The 12,613-nt window shown below is 48.5% G+C and overlaps 1 protein-coding gene across 1 annotated transcript in view; it reads left to right on the top strand.

The window, feature by feature from the left end:
- Nucleotides 1-608: 608 nt before the first annotated feature.
- The window catches only part of LOC126456659 (protein diaphanous homolog 1-like), a 34,021-nt gene continuing 22,016 nt past the window's right edge, over nt 609-12,613 (top strand). Inside the window, exons 1-2 of the mRNA XM_050092402.1 lie at nt 609-684; nt 12,143-12,420. Coding sequence (XP_049948359.1) covers nt 609-684; nt 12,143-12,420 — 354 coding nt within the window. The remainder of the gene's footprint in view (nt 685-12,142; nt 12,421-12,613) is intronic.

The following is a 12,613-nucleotide window of genomic DNA, read 5'->3' on the forward strand; positions in this document are numbered from 1 at the left end:
TGGACTTTTATCAGCACTGCTTACGGGATGCTATCAATGCACCTGTTGGCCCCGACGGAAACATTAGACTCCACCTGAGCACAATTAAAGCCAAGATTCTGCGGCTGCATCAGGAATGATCGAGAGGTTTAACGATTCGGAGCCGTCCCCTGTGCCACATCGATGACGAGGAGCCGTCGATCTATCATCTTGCTCGAGAAAGGAAACAGGCTCGCAAAAAGCATGTCGATGCGCTCGAAACTGCTGCGGGGATTGTAATATCGCAGCGGCACGAAATTGTACGCCATGTCGGCGACTACGAGTATTATACTTCAATCTTTCACGACACTACCGAGGACGAAGAGGCCACGCGACTTCTATTACATGACTTAGTCGACTGCATTTCCGAACCTGACCGTGAAGAGCTGGCTCAAATGGCTCTGAGCACTGTGGGACTTAACATCTTAGGTCATCAGTCCCCTACAACTTAGAACTGCTTAAAGCTAACTAACCTAAGGACATCACACAACACCCAGCCATCACGAGGCAGAGAAAATCCCTGACCCCGCCGGGAATCGAACCCGGGAACCCGGGCGTGGGAAGCGAGAACGCTACCGCACGACCACGAGATGCGGGCATGTGAAGAGCTGGTTGCAGAGATGTCGAATGAGGATGTGTTACAGATATTGAATGCCAGTACAACGGGTAAGTCATCTGGACCAGATGGTCTTCCTACAGAATTTTATCTTACTTGCTGGTTATTGTAAGGGACAAGTTAAAGGTAGTGGTGAACGAACTGCTTCGCGGCATTGAAATCCCGAGTCAGTTTCTCGAAGGCCATGTTGTCCTTATCCCCAAAAAACGGGGTACGTGCCGTGTTACCGATCTAGACCAATTAGACTGCTGAATGCTGACTTCGAGCTGGCGGTCAGATGTGTTGAAACGAAGATACGGGCAGTCATGGGCAAAGTCATCTGCCCATATCAATCCTGCGTCGTTAAGAGGCGGTCCATTTGAAAATGCGGAATCTACCTATCGTGATGTCACCGCTCACTCCGCCGTCCTTCGAATTTCGGGAGGTGTTCTTTCCCCGGATTTTGCCATAGCTTTTGACAGAATGGGCCACGGTTATTTGCTGAAAGTTATGGGTAAGATTGGATTTGGCTTCCACTTTATTCCGGATTCGAAACTTCCTGACAGGAGCCAGTTCGGTGGTCACAATTAATAGATGGTGAACGCCACCCATCGTTCTGCGTCCATCGGTGAGACAGGGCTGTCCCTTATCTATGTACCTCTTTGTGACTGCGCCCGAACCACTATTTGCGAGCGTTAGACCGCACTATCGGCGGCGTGAATATTCAGCATGCCACTGTCAAATGTCTCTCCTACACTGATGACGTCGGTGTTTTTATCGGCAACGATCAGGATCTCGACTACATTCGGCCCTTACTGAGGCGCTACGAACGCGCGTCAGGTGCCCTCATAAATCAGCGGAAGACCGTACTGATTCCGTTAGGTCACTGCGACGTGGATCGCCGTCAGGATTGGTTTGCGTCGCCAGTACTCACACGATCCTGGGCCTCGATATCACAGCCAATTCTCAACAGATGAGGGCGCGCATCTGGCGCCGGCTGCTGAATACTGTCAACCTACTTTGTCAGACTTACGCCAGCCGACGACTCACTCTCCTACAGAAGGTCGGCATAATCCACTGCGCCGTGAATTCCAAGGCCTGGTACGTGGCACAACTCCTGGACGTTCCAAGACCACTCGCAGGTGCTTTTCGAAGGTCGCGTGGAGCCACGAAATTTTCAAGGTTCGGACGGCGACTTGCGTTCTCGACACCACATTCGGGGGCCTCGGCCTCGTCGATTTTTCGCGGAAGTGCTCGGCGCTACTGGTGCACCGCATGGCCTCCCTACAAGTCGAAAGTCCAGATGGAACGACGGCGGCCCTGCCCGTCGCCTAGCGGCCGTCTTCTGGGAGTGCACCGGTGTCTGTTGTGGGCATCCCTTATCAACTGGGTTACATCGAAGACTCTTACCTGTAGCGGAGCTACGTCCTTGAAACGGCACTGGACAGGAACAGGAATGTTCGCCGACTGTATGCGGCAATGGTGGGGAGACCATCCCCTCACAAGTTGGCACTTCGCTTCCCCACGACTAACTGGCAGCAAGTATGGCCCAATATTCACCACTCTGTGTTGCCCAACGGCGTCCGGTCCCAGTAGCACAAACTGGTTAATAATGCAGTGGCCACAAATCAGTGTATCCCGGAAATTCACCTGCTCCCCTCTGCTAACTGCGGAGCTTGCGGCGTTCCTGACACCCTGGAGCATCGTTTTCAATGTCGACTTGTAGCGGCCGTTTGGGAACTGTGTAGGGTCATGGTGGCCCTGATCAACAGGACGACCCGCTCGAACGTGACGCTCAAAGATGTTCTTGCACCAGGACTTAAACCATTCCCTCGAGCGAAGCACAACCCAACGGTGTGGCGCATAGGCCACACGGGTTTCGCAATTCTGGACTGCCAAGTGAACGATGTGTATTCTTACATTGCGCACTTGTGGCATTCACATTCATACGTTGAGCGACTAAAGAATTACAGAGAACTTTTTGTTAATTTTCTGATAGCAGCGTTACAACATGTGTACGCGAAGGCACTCAATAATTGACACCCAATATAATCCATTGAATGGACTGAAGAGAATATGTATCAATTTTTCTTTTTCTTTCATTTTTGTTTGGTTTCTACCCACGGGTTCGGATGGGTCGGTGATGGTATTTTGGCTACGAAAGAAATATTTCCTTTATCTCAAAGAAGTGATAGAAGTGGTGCACTTCGTCTTCTTACTTGGGGTGACGATAATTTATTTTCTTATATTTCTATATTTTATGACCTCAGAATGAGTTTTGATTTTGTATTATAAACCCGCAGATTGTTAACCAAGAACGGACATGAACCTCCTCCTGTTTTACAGAAGATATTTCCCAAGATTTTAGTTACTCGTAACCTCTGGCTTCTTTTAGAATTTGGATATTTTATTCTGACGTTTACCGTTGAAGAGGTACAATATTTTTCACTATCCATGGAGTGGATGGATGCTTTACTTCTGAAGAAGAAGCTACAATCATTCATTTATAACAAAAGCGACAGAGACAACGGTCCGATCCAAGACAGAAGCCATCAGCAACAAGCGTCTACCACGAAAGATATTATAGCGTTGAAAAAAAAAAAAAAAAAAAAAAACCTCTCGTTCCGAAGGGGAGCGTGGGTTCGAACCCCACATCTGACAATGCATTTTAAATATTCCAAAACTACCAATTTCGTACATGTGGGAAAACTAGTAAATTACGCGGGAACAGGTTCGACAGATACTACTAGAGACGGCAGTCACTATGGTGCTTGCCTTGCAAATCTGATTGTCTGGCGGTCAGAAAGAATGGAAAGCTGTTAGGAGACATGGCTTTCAGACAGGCGGCCCGGATTCGATTCCCGGTAGTCGAACATACTTTTGTTTGCTGAGTCTTGGCTGTTCTCTCGGCGTTGACGTTTTCTTTGTGTTGTGGTTTTTGGGATCCAAGTAAAAGTCAACGAAAACAGATATGTGTTTAAATGAGTGGCAGGGCAGTAATAAAGTTGGATGAGACGGTTGTCAGGGTATTGGACTGCCGACGTGGCCACATTGCGTAGCTCGCTAGCTCAGTAGCTCGCTAGCTCAATAGGTTAGAGTGTCGTGCTGTGAACACAAAGGACACGTATTCGATCGCACCAAGTGCCATTTCATTTTTCTCAACCAAAAAGACAATGCTTTCTCCAGTGAGTCACTGCCATGTAAATACCAAGTGATCTGCACAAGAAGTAAGATGTCTGCACGTTTCGTGACACTGTCGTCAACGGCCATACCACGCTGAGTGCACGCAGTCGCAGGAGAGCTTCTGTAAAGTTTGGAAGGTAGGAGACGAGGCACTGGTAGAGGTAAAGCTGTGAGGACGGGGCGCGAGTCGTGCTTGTGTAGCTCAGATGGTAGAGCACTTGCCCGCGAAAGGCGAAAGTCCCGAGTTCGAGTCTCGGCCCGGCACACAGTTTTAATCTGTCAGGAAGTTTTATAAACATCATGATGGCAATATTAGCGAAGTTTATATTACGCATGCTGGATTTTGTTTAAGGACTGTCCGTATCTTTGATCTGCCATTTGAAATCACCGCTGAGCAGATCAATTCAGTGATAGCTCCTTACGCGAGGATAGTCAGTAATTTTGCAGAAAAGTAGTCTGCTGCTCACAACTTCCCAGTCTTCAATGTTATTAGGCAATTGCGTGTTGATTTGCACAAGCACATACCCTCGTATATAAATGTTTGTGGTTATCGTGCTATAATAATATACGATGGGCGACCAAGAAGCTGCGCGTCTTGCGGCGGTACAGGTCATGTCCGCTCGCAGTGTCCCAGCTACCTGCGGGCGAAGCTGTGAGACCCCCTGCTATGTCTACTTTGCCTCTAACTTATGTAGCGGCTGCCGCCGGACAACTCCATACGCGTCACGCTCCTGACCCCACTCAGGATGACGTTGCTCACGACAGTGAATTGACAATGGACGTTAGCGACGTGACAATGACAGCACAACCCAAGAGTCATGGAAAAAACCTAATATCACTGTTGACATATAACTAACCCCGGAACCGACTATAGCCCTTCAGAAAACAACAAGGAAACCGAGCCACCACTTGCCAGCGAACAGGATCGAGCTCCAGAAACATAGGAGGCAGTGGAAGACGCTAAAATCTCCCCAAGTGGCAGCCCTGCAAGGAAGCATAAAAAGAGGAGATTGGCACAGAAGGGTGCTGAACAACTGGTTGGTTGGTTGGTTGGTTGAAAGATTAGAGGGACCAAACTACAAAGGTCATCGGTCCCTTGTTTCATATGTGGTGTCACCGCCAGACACCACACTTGCTAGGTGGTAGCTTTAAATCGGCCGCGGTCCATTAGTACATGTCGGACCCGCGTGTCGCCACTGTCAGGGATCGCAGACCGAGCGCCACCACAAGGCAGGTCTCGAGATACGGGATAGCACTCGCCCCAGTTGTACGGACGACGTAGCTAGCGACTACACTGACGAAGCCTCGCTCCTTTGCCGAGCAGATAGTTAGAATAGCCTTCAGCTAAGTCAATGGCTACGACCTAGCATGGCGCCATTAGTAACATTGCATGTATCTAAAGAGTCTCACTTGTATCGCCACAATGTCCAGATGTACCAAAAGGATGGATCAAAGTTAAGTACTCCAGAAGCTACGTACTTTTCTTTATAGTATTCATTACGTATCCTGTTTCAGGCCTCACGCCCATCTGCGTGAGCGTAGCGCGTGCCTTTCGGCTTCTTCTCATTGTGTCTAGGCTGTCTTGTCTAGACACAACATCATAAACACACAGACCATATTTAAACCATCCACCAGTCAGACTGAGCACTAAAAAAAAATCCGGAGGAAGAAAAGCCCCAAGGTCAACGCTAAGGCAACATGGAAAACGGAGCACAGCGACAAAAACAACATATAGAAGAGAGGCAGAGGACCGTGGCTGGCTGATCACGAAAATAAAAGGAGGAGCCAGCCCCTCTGCACCACGTTAAAACCTAAAGCCTAAAAGATTAGGGTGGAGGCAAATTACAACACAAAACTAAGTAAAATATACACCACAAAAGAGGGCGACGCAGTAAAATTAGATTCATCTATGAAAGCCACTTGCGCGAATAAAACTTAAAACCCGATCTGCCATAGAGGCATTGTCAGCTAATAGAGATGATAAATCACCTAGGAGATTAAAAGTTCACCTGAGGGCGGTTAAAAGAGGACATTCCAACAACATATGAGCCACCGTCCTGTTTGCACCACAGCGACAATGAGGGGGTGGGGTCCTCTCGACGCAGCAGATGACCATGCTTCAGCCAAGAGTGACCAATGCGGAGCCTACAGAGGACAACAGAATCCCTGCTAGAGGCCTGCATGGAGGACCCCTACACAGTCGTGGTCTCATTTACTCGCCGCAGCTTGTTGAGTGCAGACAGAGTGCGCCATTCGTCTCCCCACATCCCAAAGACCCGACGGCGCAACACCTTTCGGAGATCAGTTGCCGGTAGGCCAATTTCCAGCGTCAATTTGCGGGTAGCCTCTTTGGCTAACTTGTCGGCGAGTTCGTTTCCCGCTATCCCAACGTGACCCGGGGTCCATATGAACACCACCGAACGTCCACGCTGTTCAAGAGCGTGAACGGACTCCTGGATTCCCAAGAGTTAGCAGCTTTCACTCAGTTAATACTAGGCAGAAATCAAATCTGCATGTGGAATGCACTTCCTTGACTCTTGTGCAGAAAGGAGTGCAGTATTCTGCTGCATCCATTTTCAATAAGCTACCACAAGAACTCAAAAATCTTAGCAGTAGCCCAAACACTTTTAAGTCTAAACTGAAGAGTTTCCTCATGGCTCACTCCTTCTATTCTGTCGAGGAGCTCCTGGAAGAGATAAAAAATTAAGCAAATTCCAGTGTTCATTCTTGATTTTCTTTATTTAAACTAACGACTTGTTTCATTTTATGTGTTTCTACAATCGTGTTATAATTTCATGTATTGACTCGTTCCATGACCATGGAGACTTCTCCTAAATGTGGTCCCACGGAACAATAAATAAATAAATAAATAAATAAATAAATAAACAATGGGATGGCGTGGGTAGCACTGGTCAAGAGCCTGCAGACTACTGAGAGAGTCACCGCAAATGACGAAGGACTCACCAGTGCTGGTACGAATACGCTCAAGGGCACGAAAAATGACTGTTAGCTCCGCGGTGTAAACACTGCAGCCTTCCGGCAAGGAGCGCTGGTCTACATAGGCCGCATGAGCATAAGCGTATCCCACACGGCCATCAACCATCGAGCCATCGGTATAGATAATCTCTGAACAACTGGCACCGCCCTTGTGGGAAAAAGCAAAGCAGATGAGCAATAAACTACAAGAAGAACCACATAGTAATCCGGTTGTGATTATGCATGCACCTGACCCATTGCAATCCAAACCAAGTACACCATTCCCCATGTCACCGGACCATTTGCCCCACGAAAGATTGAAGCTGATAGCGAAATGTGACACAGAGAAGGTTCTCCCTGAGAATAGAAATGCAGAAAACGACACATCGAGAGATAATCAACACACAAACTGGGCTGATGAATCGGACGAAATGAACCAAGATGAAGAAATGAATGTAACTGGAGGAACGGGACAGATTCCTGCCCAACAATATAAACTGAACACGATGGATACAACATTTCCGGCACATACATGTGAAATGGGACATAAGTCCGACAGTACTTCTTATGACGAATATTGACTTCGATAGTGAATAAGATAATATGAATGTAGCACAAGCCTACAAAATCGCCCGTTGAACATTAATAAGATACGCTCCTCCTTGCATTTACAACTTCTGCAAGACTTCCTATACGCAGCTGACGTTGATGTACTACTCAAAAAAAACTGGCTCCGACAAGGGAACCTCCCCATCGCACCCCCCTCAGATTTAGTTATAAGTTGGCACAGTGGATAGGCCTTGAAAAACTGAACACAGATCAATCGAGAAAACAGGAAGAAGTTGTGTGGAACTATGAAAAAATAAGCAAAATATACAAACTGAGTAGTCCACGCGCAATATACGCAACATAAAGGATGACGTCAGCTAAGGAGCGCCGTGGTCCCGTGGTTAGCGTGAGCAGCTGCGGAGCGAGAGGTTCTTGGTTCAAATCTTTCCTTGAATGAAAAGTTTATTTTCGCAAAGTAATGATCTCTCCGTTCGTTCATAGACGTCTCTGTTCACTGTAATAAGTTTAGTGTCTGTGTTCTGCGACCGCACCGCAAAACAGTGCGATTAGTAGATGAAAAGACGTGCCTCTCCAATGGAAACCTTGTTATTGAAGTCGCGAGCAATATTTGCTGGATTCATATTGCCCACGGAATACATCTCACGTATTTAATGCACTTTCGTCCAAACTGCCAGCCAGCCAGCCAGGGAACCTCGTTAGCAGGAATACTCTCCCTTCCGTGCGCTGTAGTCGACTGACGTCGTGTGTTTCGATGTTTGTTTAGGTGTAGCGTCCCCACTCTACGCCGCAGTTGCCTCGCATCGGACAGACGGACGGACAGGTCTGAAAACAAAAAACTAAAATTATCACTCGAGGGAAGAGTTGAACCAAAAACCTCTCCTTCCGCAGCTGCTCACGCTACCCACGGGACCACAGCGCTCCATAGCTCACGTTATCCTTGATGTTACCTATGTTGCGCATGGACTACTCAGTTTGCATATTTCGCTTATTTTTTCATAGTTCCACACAACTTCTTCCTGTTTACTCGATTGATCTGTGTTCAGTTTTTCAAGGCCTATCCACTGTGCCAACTTATAACTAAATCTGAGGGGGGTGCGATGGGGAGGTTCCCTTGTGAGCACTATGGGACTTAACATCTGTGGTCATCAGTCCCCTAGAACTTAGAACTATTTAAACCTAACTAACCTAAGGACATCACACACATCCATGCCCGAGGCAGGATTAGAACCTGCGACCGTAGCAGTCGCGCATTTCCGGACTGAGCGCCTGAACCGCTAGACCAGATGTACTACTGTTACAGGAAGTAACAGATATTAAATTAGAAAAGATACGCGGGTACAACGCCATAACAAACCCTGCTATCGGTGCAGAGCTGGTAACCGCCAATCTCACTAAAGAAGGCATCCGTGTCACATAAATAGCCGATCTTGCAAACACTAGAGGAACTGCAGTGACTGTTAATAACGTCCGCATCATCAACGTTTACCCACCGCCTAGCAACAATAACAGGCGTGCTAGAGCAGATTTTTTAAAAAGTGAAATCGTTCATCTATTCGCTACACGTGAAGATTATATATTAATAGCCGGCGATTTTAATTCTGTGATTAGTCCAAAAGACCAGACACCGAATTTCAACAAGTCCTTAGAACTGGAAAGAATAGTCTACCAATTGCAGTTAATCGACACCTGGGAGCATACTCATGGCGCACAGCCCAGTTTTACATATTTTACCAGCCACTCAGCAAGCAGGCTGGACCGGATTTACGTGTCGTCCAACCTAAAGAGCCATATTCTCCAGTCTGAGGTCTGGCCCACTATGTTTTCGGACCACACCACGTACATTACCACAATAAATTTAGAAAAACAAGAGACTTACCGAGCGAGGGGCTTATGGAAACTCAGCCATTACACATCTCCAAGATGAGGAATGTCACGTGGAAGGGATGCGGATAACGTTTCCCGCGATACAACTCTACCATTGCTTGGCGGCTACAATGTGCTAAGCCTAAAATAAGAAGAATTCTGATCGCCTACTCACGACTGAAAAGCTTCTGGATTAAACAGACGACTGAGTTTTATTTTAGCTGCCTTAAAGAACTGTACACCGTGGACACACGATTTATGGAGAGCTACACACGGATTCAGAAAATTAAAGCAAAATTCTTAGCTCTGAAGAGGCGAAAGTCACAAGGTTTTAAAATCAGAGCAAGTATACAAAATATTGTAGAAGGCGAAGAAACAGCTATGTACCATGTAATGCGTGAGAATATCAGATGAAACAGAAAAATACTGACAGAAGATACCTGATGAGACCAGTCTCACAAAACAGAGTGAAATTCAAGACGCGGTTCATAAATACATCTCAGATGTGATGTCCAACAAACCTAACGACGACGAGGCGCGGCGAGAATTTGCTAGCAACGTATCAGGCAGAATTAGCACAGATTGGTTGGTTGGTTGGTTTGTGGAGATTGAAGGGACCAAACTACAAAGGCCATCGATCCCTATTTCCACAACCACAAAATTCTACAAGGAATAAAGAAACAAGCAACAGAGATGACAAGGGACGATATAGAACAAGAAAGACACAGACAAAGACCAGACAAAAGGAATTAAAAGCACACAGAGTGTGACAGTGGTTGGCCGACCATGGAAACAAAGAAAGAAAAGCAAACCACCAAGAAACACACTAAAAACTCCAATCTAAAACCGTAGGCCAAAGGCCAGACTCAATACAAAAAAAGAGACAAACGCTTAAATCGAGCGATAAAAGCCCCCTGCGCGAATAAAACTCAAAACTAAGTCTGCCATTCCAGCGTCATCTGATAAAAGTGCAGGGAGCGTATCAAGCAGCGCAAACGTCTGCCTGAGTGGAGTTAAAAACGGACAGTCCAACAATATGTGGACCACCGTCAGTGGGTGGGTGGGTTTGAGGATGAAAGGGACCAAACTGCATGTTCATTGATCCCTTGTTCTATTGCGCCAAACCCATGAGTTAAAATGGAAAGCATACAAGAGACACCACAGGAGGTCGAGGGGGACAAAAAAAAATAAAAAACAAAGCTGAACACACCAGGGACAATAGAAGACAAGAAAAACACAGACATACAAGAAACAGGCAGAAGAGCTTAAAACAGTAGAGCAGATGACCCGGGCTGGCTGATCACGAGGATAAAAAAGGATGAGCCAGTCACCCTGCAACACATTAAAATCTTTAACCTAAAAGTACTAGGATATTAAAGCACGGGGAGACAAAAAACAGGAAGTAAAACTTAAACTGAAGAATAAAAACCAGGTCAAGTATAAAATGTAAAACCAAGATAGCCATGGAGGCCTCGTCTCCTAAAATAGAAGGAAAGGTGTCAGGGAGATTAAAATTCTGTCTTAGAGCGGCGAGATGTGGACAGTCCACCAAAAGGTGGGTCACTGTTAAACGTGAGCCACAGCGACAACATGGTGGGGCCTCACGCCGGAGAAATTAGCCTTGCGTCAGCCAAGTGTGGCCGATGCGAAGGCGGCAGACGACCACAGAGTCCCTGCGAGAAGCCTGCAAAGAAGACTTCCACTCATTTGTGCGCCCCTTGATAGCGCGGAGTTTATGGGGCGTAAATAAGCTGCGCCATTCAGCATCACAAATCCCGAGAACTTTGTGGCATGACACCGAACAGAGGTAAAGTTCGGGTATGCCAATCTCCAGAAGCGGCTTACCAGTGGCCTGTTTGGCCAGGCTGTCAACAAGCTCATTTCCCGGGATTCCAACATGCCCCGGGGTCCATACAAAGACTACTGATCGATCAGATCGTTCGAGGGCATAAACCGACTCCTGGATAGTCGCTACCGGAGATGACGTGAGTAGCACCGATCAGTGGCGTGTAAACCACTCAACGAATCCCTGCAGACCAGGTAGGACACACTGGGGCAGGAACGAATATGCTCAAGGGCACTATAGATGGCCACGAGCTCGGCAGTGAAGACACTGTAGCGAGCCGCCAAGGAGCACTGTTCGATATGCTTGCTCATTGTCGCTCTTGTGCGGAGCATCAATCTGCTCACCGCCAGTGCTTCTTTGCATGGTCGACTCATACTGCACCTTGGCAGCTCGTTCATATTGATTTTGCAGGTCCTTTCTGGGACACCCGCTGGTTGATAGTTATTGATGCGTACAGCAAATTTTGCTGAGCCCAGGTCTTCTACTACATCTGCCAGTACTATTCAGACTTTGGTGTCTATTTTTTGCGTTGAGGGCCTTCTTGAAGTTATTGTCTCTGACAATGGCCCCCAATTTGTGTCCTCCGAGTTTGAAGCGTTCTGTGCTGCTAATGGCATTCGCCATCTGACCTCAAAACCGTTCCACCCCCGGTGGAACGGCGAGGTTGGCGCTTTGTGTGAACGTTTAAGTCGCAGATGAGCAAGTTGCGCGTCACGCACTCTCGCGAACGCGCGCTATGGTTTTCCTTGCTTCCTATCGCTCCAAGTCATGCGGCGCCCGTTCCTCAAGGAAACTCCTACATGGCCGCGCCCATCGGTCGCTCTTGCAGCTATTCCACCCGCCGCTGCTGGCTCCCGCTGCTTCGCCTCGTTCTGGCTTGGCGCCGCACGGTGCGGTTTTCTATCGTGTTTTCTCTGACAGGCAGCGCTGGGAGCAGGGGTGCACTCAACGCCGGCTTGGCCCGCCTTATTTGTCATTTCTGGTCCCTCAGGCACTGTTAAGCGACACCGGAACCAGATCCGTTTGTACCGTCCTCGGTTTTCTGCCGCTGGTGCTTTCTGGCAGAATTGGATGATTCGTGGATTCCGCAGCCACAGCCCGCGACTTCACCGACGGCGCCTCCGCCGCTCGCGACTACAGCGCAGGCGCATGTGGCTGCGCCGCTGCCGGTGCGACCTGCTGCGCCGAGCGGGCGCCTCTCACCGCCACCACAGCCCCCTTCCGGCAGCCGCCGCCGCCGCCGCCACCGGGTTCCTCTGCGGTGCCGGAGACGATGGAAGCTGAGGCTGCCGTCACGCCGCCGCCACCGTCGCCGTCGCCCATGGAGGTCGTTGCTCAGCCTCCTCATCCGAGTATACTCACTGGTGGTGTGCGTCCCAGGCCGGTTTTCAAAAGGGCGCTTTCCTCCCCCCTGACAAGCAATTCAGGGATGCAGGTGGGCAGCACGCCCCAGTAGTTCTGTTGTCTGCTCCCTCAGTTGCGCCGCCCCTGGGTCCTCCACCCGTTGTCGGATGCCCTATTCCGCGACGGTGCGCCGTTTCAGGGGGGGGGGGGGGGGTGGA

The sequence above is a fragment of the Schistocerca serialis genome, chromosome 2 (assembly GCF_023864345.2).
Source record: "Schistocerca serialis cubense isolate TAMUIC-IGC-003099 chromosome 2, iqSchSeri2.2, whole genome shotgun sequence".
Taxonomy (NCBI): Eukaryota; Metazoa; Arthropoda; class Insecta; order Orthoptera; family Acrididae; genus Schistocerca; species Schistocerca serialis.